At 59.2% G+C, this 8,311-nt stretch overlaps 1 protein-coding gene across 2 annotated transcripts in view; it reads left to right on the top strand.

Moving 5' to 3' along the window:
* The window catches only part of KRT80 (keratin 80), a 16,513-nt gene extending 8,797 nt beyond the window's left edge, over nt 1–7,716 (top strand). The window contains exons 4-8 of one of the 2 annotated variants that reach the window (XM_040642499.1): nt 3,438–3,602; nt 4,054–4,179; nt 4,778–4,998; nt 5,481–5,536; nt 5,671–7,716. In XM_040642499.1, the coding sequence (XP_040498433.1) occupies nt 3,438–3,602; nt 4,054–4,179; nt 4,778–4,998; nt 5,481–5,536; nt 5,671–5,795 (693 nt within the window). In that variant the 3' untranslated portion in view covers nt 5,796–7,716. Of the gene's footprint in view, nt 1–3,437; nt 3,603–4,053; nt 4,180–4,777; nt 4,999–5,480; nt 5,537–5,635 lie in introns of both variants that reach the window. The other variant, XM_040642500.1, reaches the window with a different exon arrangement.
* The last annotated feature ends 595 nt before the right edge of the window (nt 7,717–8,311 follow it).

Raw genomic sequence — 8,311 nt, 5'->3', positions numbered from 1 at the left:
CCCCCCCCCCCCCCCGCAGCCGGGTGCACCTCCCAGAGTGCCCTGCCCTGCAGAGACAGCCTGGTGGGTCTAAGCTGCTTTGGTGCCTGCCTTCGTACTGCCAGGGAGGCTGCTCCAGGAATAGGCCGCTCTGCCCCTCGACCCTTGACCCCAGCGTCATCCCTGTCACAACAGTAGCATCCTTAGCGACGATGCATTGAGCGCCTACTGCACCCCAGGCACTGGGTGAAGTGCTTTCCAGGTGTAATCTCCTTTACTCCTCACGCAACCCTGTAAAGGTGGGGATCACGATTAGGAGAGCACAAACTTGAGAGCAGCTTGGATTTGAAACCTGGCTCAGTCATTATGTGAACTCTAGCATGTTCTATCTCTCTATACCTCAATGTCCCCATCTGTCAAAGGGGGGAAATAATAGAGCCTAGCTCGCTGGCCTGTTGAGAGGATCTGTGTTGTTAATATATCCTCGAGCAGTGAGGACAGTATCTGGTACATGGTAAGTATTAATAAAAGTTAGCTGGTTTCAATTCTATAATCATACCCATTTTACAGATGAGAAAACAGAGGCTCTGAGAGGTTTAAAAACCTGGCCGGGGTTACACAGCTGCTAAGAAGGGGTAGTGTTCAGAGCCTGGTACCATTAAGCACGACATTTTACGGAGCAGCCCTAAATTACCTCTCAGGGTCACCGCCTCCCCTGACCCGGGGACCACAAAGAGGATGGGCCCACACGTGGCCATCTCCTCAGGCTCTGGGCTCTGAAGAGAAGCTCTAAACTGCACCTTGGCTCAGTTCTTGCCAACCTGGAGGGCCCGTCCCGTGGCGGCAGCACACAAGCCACCATTGTTATACCCTCTGCGGCCCAGCGGGGGCCGGCGTGCCTGAACAGGTCTACAGATGTTCTAAACCCTCCGTTTCCTACTCCTGTTTACCAAGCTCATGCTTACCCTGCCTCTTTCCAGAAAGGATCGAGGCTGCTCCCTTGGCTCTGTTTTGCCAATCTCTTCTCCCTGCTAGGAGAAGCCCTGTTCCAGTGCGTTCTGACAGTGCCCTAGCCTTTTCCTGGCCCATAACAAGTGCCAACCCAGGCCAGGGCTAAAGGGCTTTCTCTGGAACTCCCTATGCCCCCTGACCCCCCTCCCCCATAACATGTCGACCAAGGAATCCTGAAAGCTGCATTCCGGAAACTGTCCGCAGCCCAGCCCTGCCTGGGATCCCGGTTCCATGTGGGAAATGTCAGTCTCTGATGGTGACCCGAGCAGCAGAGGTGGGCCGTGAGTCTGTAGGTACGATCGACCTTATTGTAGCCAGGAGCTGGGCCTTGCCCCTGCTTTCGCCCAGAGACGTTTGTCTGGTAAGTTCATTTGTAGATCAATCAAAATTCTTCATCAGGAGACCTCAAGGGGCGGCTGGCCACGAGACGCAGGTCCTGCCAGCTCGGGGATGGAGACAGCGGCCCCCAGCAGGCTTTCCCTTTCAGCCTCCTTTTGCAGGAGCCGATCCTTGTCACCAGGGATGCGGGCAGGCAGGGTCGCGCAGCTAGCAGACAGGGGAGAGCCGGCCTTCCTCAGCAGGCCTCCACGGCTGCCCCTGTGGCTCTGGCTGACCCTGCCGACCCCGCAGGGGTACGAGCTGTGGGTCAGAGCACCAGCCGCTGCTGCTAGAGACTCCAAAGGCTCAACCACAGCCACTCCGCGCACAAAGACAGACCAAGGGTCAGGAGGGGGCCCAAAGTCAGCCCTCAAGGTCAGAACGCGGTCATGGGACGAAAACGGAACCTGGATCTGAGCAGGCCTCAGCCCCAACTGCCAGGTCTCAGGACATGCACGGGGCAGAGGACCGCGGTGCAGCCAGTAAGGTCCAGACTGTGGGGAAGGCGACAAGCAGCCCGGTGTTTTCAGTACGAAAAATAGCAAAGAAGAGGGGGTGGGGGGGAGAGAGATGGAGGCGTGGCTGCAGAATAAGAGAGACCTATGGACCAATTGCAATATAGGGATCTCCCCTGGACCCTGATTCAGACAAACAAACAAAAGAAAAACCTAATACACACACACACACACACACACACACACACACACACACACACACCTATGAGGCAATCAGAAAAATGGGAACAGTGACCAAAACTTGCTGACTGGAGTACTTAAGTAAGGGTCAGGGTGAACTGTGAATGCCAGTAGGAGTAATTGTGCGCCCCACGCCCTCCCTCCCCGAGGTGAGCCCCACCCCTGCCTCCCGGAGTGCCTGGCCCCCTCCCTGCCACCTGACTCACTCTGCCAGTACAATGCTGGCCACAGCCCCTCGCTTCTCCTTCCCGCAGCAGCCCGGCCCAGGCCTGGGTGGTTCGGCACCTCCAGGGGCAGTGGCCCAGGGCCTGAAAGGTGACACCCGCAGCCCCGTAGGAAGACCCCTGTCCCCCTCTGCCCCTCTACGCACCTTGAGCATTCAGGCCCAAAAGCTGTTGGGCTGCAGCCTGGGGCTAGAAAGACAGAAGCTCCGACTCCTGTCTCTGCCCCTCTAGGGGAGCTTAGTGGGAGCAGCAAGGGCTCTGGGGGCCTGCTCTGCGCCCACGGTTGTCTCGGTAACCTCTCTGTGCCGAGTGTCTTTCCTCTCTGTAACCTGGGGCTAGCGGTCCTGCCGGCCTGGCAGGGACAGCGGGGAAAGCACTTAGCTCGGAGGCTGGCCTGTAATGAGTCCCCTGGGGAAATGAGAGGTTTTACCACTTCCAGGGCTCTCTGAGAATGTGGGCTGGCGTTTTCTAAGCAGAGAGAAGGACAGAGGAGGAGGAAAGAAGGATGGGGAGAAGATGAAAATACTAAAGCCCAATCACATTGTTGTGGGGGCCTGGTCAGCCAGATGGGGAGGGGCAACGAGCCTCCAGGGCGACCCTGAACTCACCTTGGCCTCCGCCCCTGCAGGGAAGCAGGGAGTACAGCCCCACTCCTGCCCCTATTCCAATATTTATTCAGCAAACTGAGCTGTTGGCTTCCAGACGTGGGGGGACCCAGAGAGGACAGTGGCTCCCCAGGCCCTCAGGCAGCTCCCATCCAGAGGGGAGGCCGAGCTGCACACCACTGAGCTTAATGGGGCAGAAGGGCCGAAACCCCCCAGCCAGACATCCTGGGCCTTTGCCACTTCAGCCAGGAGGAAAGTGTCCCACGCTGGGCTCGTGGGGTGAGCCTCTGGAGGCAGGAGTCCGTCGCTGCCCTGTCCCCTCCACCCAGAGAGGGAGGCCAAGCTGTGGGTGAACAGCGGTGCCGAGCGGCTTCCCAAGAGTCGGCGCCGGGGGCGAGTGGCAGGGAGGCCTTAATCATTGGGTCCTCTCTCCAGAAGACAGAGAGGGCCACTCTCCACTCGCCCTGGGGATGCAGGGACCACGGCTGGTTGAGGGTCTGGTGCCCGCCCACCAGCCCTGAGCCCCCACGTCTGTGCCCGGCCAGGAGCTGAAGGACCTGGTGGCCCAAGTGAAGGACGTGTCGGTGACCGTGGGCATGGACAGCTGCTGCCACATCGACCTGAGCGGCATCGTGGAGGAGGTGAAGGTCCAGTATGACGCCATCGCGGCCCGCAGCCTGGAGGAAGCGGAGGCCTACTCCCGGAGACAGGTTCGGGACTGATGGAGCGGGGCTGACTGAGCGGCACGGGATGCAGCCGGGCCAGGGAGGCTGCACCAGGGAAGGCTGAAGTCACCCTCAGCTCTGAGCGCTGAGAGTCCAGGAGAAGGGAGTGGGGAGCACGGGGGTGACGGGTGACGGAGAATGTGAGAGCCCAGCACTGCAGGGGCTGAGGGGCGGGGCGGTGGGGGAAGGCCCAGCGTCTGCGCCCCCCAGAAGCTCAGGTGCTGTCACCCAGTAGCACCAGGCCAGGTGTGGGGCCCAGCCAGAACTGGGCCTGGTGGGCGTCGGAGGGTGAGGATGGCCTGGGAGTGCTGGGCTGCAGAACAGGAGGAGGGGCTGGGAGGGGAGAGAGAAAAGGAGCAGCAAGGGGCGAGGGGCAAGGGTGCTGGGAGGGACACAGCGAGCTGCCCCTCACGGTCACCTCCTGCACGCCCTCCAGCTGGAAGAGCGGGCTGCCTGCTCAGCTGAGTTTGGGAACAGCCTCCAGAGCAGCCGCAGTGAGATCGCTGACCTCAACGTGCGCATCCAGAAGCTTCGATCCCAGATCCTCTCCATCAAGAGCCATGTGAGTATCTGGAGCACCCGCCCGGGGGTGAGGCAGGGAGGAGTGCAAGGGCTCTCTCTCTCTCTCTCTCACACACACACACACACACACACACCGAATACATGCAAGACCCTCGGCAGGTCACTTGGCAGCTCTGTGCCTCAGTTTCCTCTCCTGTCCTCCTAAGATGGCAGTGAGGACCGCATGTCCGTCGCATGTAAAGGTGCTCTGTAGACTGGCCAGGGCTGTGGGAACCAGTCAGAGCCCACGGCCACAATCACCCAGAGCCCTCCTCCTCCCTCCCAGCCTCCGGCCAACTGCACAGAGCAGGGGTGGAAGGCTAAGCCCAGCTTCCAGCCGTGCCAGAGGAGCTACTGCCCTGTCAGGACAGATGGGACGGGCTCCTCTGGGCGCTGCGGATCTTCCCTCCTTCGGGGCCTCTGGAAAGGGCTTCCTTAGGTCTAACTGAACTCCCTCTTGCTACAAGGCAACCCCCTGCCACACCCAGGAACACCAATGCTCCGCCCTCCCTGCCCTGTGCACCCCCACGGAGGGCAGAGGCCGGCTCCTGGCCACTCTCTCCTTCTCCCCGGTGCTCACGAACCCCTTCCCTCTGCAGTGCCTGAAACTGGAGGAGAACATCAAGGCGGCGGAAGAGCAGGGGGAGCTGGCCTTCCAGGACGCCAAAGCCAAGCTGGCCCAGCTGGAGGAGGCCCTGCACCAGGCCAAGCAGGACATGGCCCGGCAGCTGCGCGAGTACCAGGAGCTCATGAACACCAAGCTGGCCCTGGACATCGAGATCGCCACCTACCGCAAGCTGGTGGAGGGCGAGGAGAGCCGGTGAGGGCTGGGGCCGCGGGGTCGGGCCGCAGGAGGGGCAGGACAGGAGGGCCAGTCCCACACAAAGCCAGCCTCCCCCTGCAGCAGGCTACCGTGAGCCAGGAAGACCTGGGATCCTGTCCGGCCTCAGCCACTTACAAACTGGGACCTTGACCCATTCATTAAATCCTCAGTTTTCCTATCTGGAAAATGGGCTGATCATAACACAGCCTCTGGTACGGAGCATTAATATGATTCCGCATACAAACGTCTGTCACAATGAAGTGCTCCGTAAATGTTAGCCATTTGTGCAGGGGAGAGGGAACAGAGGCCCAGAGAGGGCAAACTGGCTAACCAGGGTCACACAGCAGAGAAGCCCAGGGCTGGGAATAACAAGGAAGAATTGCCCTCCACCTGCCACTCCCCAGGGTCCCCAGACTCGGGGGGGGGGGGGCTTAAGCCACAGGCCCCCTTCACATGCCCCCATTTCTGTCCTCCCCCAGAATGGACTTGCCTTCAGCCGCCATGGTCAGCGTGGTGCAGTCCACATCTAGAACCGGTGAGTCTGCTTCCCTAGGAACCCATGGGAGGGCAGGGGACACGGTGTGGGGAATCATGACCCTAAAGACGTCATTTTAAGTGGCTCCCCAACCTCCAGCCCCTTCCCTGCCCCACCCCTTATGTTCCCTGTAGCCACCTCCAAGTCTGGCCTTTCGAGAGCCCCCTCCCGGAAAAAGAAGAACAGAAAAGGTCCCGTGATCAAAATCACCGAAATGTCTGAGAAGTTCCTGTCGCAGGAGTCAGAGGTCTCAGAGTAAGGCAGCTGGAGCCCAGGAGCCTAGTCACTCCCCTGCAGCTGGAGGGACTTAAGCTAGACTCAAGCAAACAGCTTGGAGCCTCTGGGTTGGACGGGGAGGCAAACCTGATCTTGAACTGAAAGGGGGAGGGTTCAAAACCAGGACTGCTTTTCCGTGGGTGACTGGGGGTGGTACAGGACTGTCACCAGCTATTAAGAATCACACTCTCCATCTCAATATTTCAGTCCTACCCTTCCAACCTTCTGGCCAGAGGTCTTCCGACTGGGTAAACTGGAACTGGGGGTCAGTTTTATCTCCACCTCCTTTCCCTCCTGAGGCTCCTCCCCAAACAGTGGGCTCCGACCAAGGAACCTTTGACCCTTTTCGCCCAACCCTTGCCCTAAACCCCCTTATCAAGCTTTACCTTGCCTCTGCCTCAGGACCGAGTCTGGTACCCGCGCTCACCCAGCCCCAGCCAGCCATGGATCAGGGGCTGAGGCGGACCGCCTGGGCCCCCTCCCCCAATCTGGAGCTCCTGGGGAGGCTGAGTGCTCACCCCTGGCTTTCCTGCACCACCTGGGCGCCCCCAGAGACCTGACAGTATTAGGGAGTGAAGGGAGGAAGCTCCCCAGGTGTGTGGGACCTGAGCATGGACCTCTGAGGTCAGCCCAGACGCCTGTGCCCCTTCCCTCCTCCTGTGGGGCCCTCACAGAGGGCCAGTCAGACCGGGACAGGCTGCCGGCCGGCTCCCGGCTCCTTCTCCAGAAGCTATTCTTGCCATGATAAACCCCCTGTGAGAGGGAGGCCAGATGGCAGCCTGAGACCAGGCAGGGGAATTTGGCCCTCCCTTCTCCTCCCTGCCATCCTGGGGTTCACCAACCTGCCCAGGATCCAAGCTCTCTGCCCCCCCACACACACACCCCTCCCCACGCCTAGGTGTTTCTCAAGCCTGAAACTTGGCTTTGGTAGACCAGGCCCTGGAGACCCCTAGCCCCACCCCCACCCCCACCACGAATCCCTGGGCCATTTCCCTTGAATCCCACTTCTCAGGGTCCCTGCTCTCTCCTTCAGCGGAACAGCCCAGCCCTCCACTCTATCCCTCCTTGCATCTACTGAGGAGCCCAGGAACACCTCACACCTGTGGGGTTAGAGCTGCTTCTTTCCTTCCCCCTCCGCCCCCTCTTCCCACCACACCCACTCCCCTGCCTCCCGAGCGGGGGCCATGAAGAAGGCACAGTCCAGGCAGGTCTGGGAGTTTCTGAGCCCTTCCGGTTGGGCTGGGGAGCCCCAGTGACAACCAAAAAGGAATTCTGCATCCCAAGAGAAGATTTGGTGCTGGGAGGAGCATTCCTCTTTCCTTGTCTTGGCTCTCACCTTTGGGGCTTGGTAGGGGGGATCCTGGCAGCTCCAGGCTCCCACTCCACCACCCACCCTCTCCCCTTCCCTCCCTGCTCTCTCCCTGCTCCCTCCCTGCCCCTTGCCTCACCCCTCTGCTAGCCCCAGTCTTTAATTCCTTCATCTCACTTTCCAGGACATGGTCCCCCAAGGCCTTGGGCCCCAGCAAAGCTTCAAGGTCCTCCATGCCTGTGGGGGGCGCTGAAGGGCTGCTGACTCTCAGGCTGGAGGGAACTCAGACAAACACTCATCCCTGAAGTCCCAAAAAGGGTGCTGATTGCTGCTCTTTCTCTGCCTATTTATTGGTTTCCAAGGGAGCGAATCTTCCATGGGGATACAAGATATATAAAGTATATATATTATTTTTCATAACTTATGTGGCTTTTAACTTATTGCTTCCCTTCCTGTTTCTGCATAATCAGTGCTGTATTTACTATCTGGGTAGACAACACATATCCCAGCCACCCCACCTGGCTGGCTGACTATCTTGGGGCAATGCCCCCCTTCTCCCTGCCAAGGGATGAATAAAGTGCTGAGATGTGTCCGTGGATAACGCTGTGTGTCCGTTTTTATCTCTCCTCTCAGGATTGGTCAGTCACTGGTCAAACAGGCTGACCACAGAACTCTGGGGATTCTCCAGTTATGGGGGAAGGGGTCCAGGGACTTAAGTATAACTTCAGACCAAGGCAACTTGGACCCAAAAAGGTCTCCTGCCCCACCATCCTGTAAGGAGATTTTCCCAGTGTCGACCTATGTTCCCAGCCCTTCCTGACATGTCCAGGCACCACGTGGCCGCCCGAGCAAGCTCAGACATGGGGGATTCCCTGACTGGTGGCGGTTTCCGCCTCAGGCACTTCTGCCCGACCTTGGGGTTGGCACAGCCCAGAATATATTCCTATGGGTCCAGGCCTAATCCTGCCAAACCAAATTCGAGATCAACAAAGAAGGATTGAGGATCTTCTCCAAACCCAGCTCTGCACTAAGACACCTACCACTGTTCCCCACCCCCCACCTCAAGAAGCTCACAGTCAAGTTGAGAGATAAGCTGCGTGTCTAAGATAGCCATCCCGGACTTCCTAACCACATGAGAAGTTCAGGGAAGAGAAAGGCCTGTTCAGGAGACCAGAGGGTCAGCACAGGCC

The sequence above is a fragment of the Ursus maritimus genome, unplaced genomic scaffold (assembly GCF_017311325.1).
Source record: "Ursus maritimus isolate PB19 unplaced genomic scaffold, ASM1731132v1 scaffold_26, whole genome shotgun sequence".
Lineage (NCBI taxonomy): Eukaryota > Metazoa > Chordata > Mammalia > Carnivora > Ursidae > Ursus > Ursus maritimus.
This window is presented reverse-complemented; position numbering and strand designations above follow the sequence as displayed.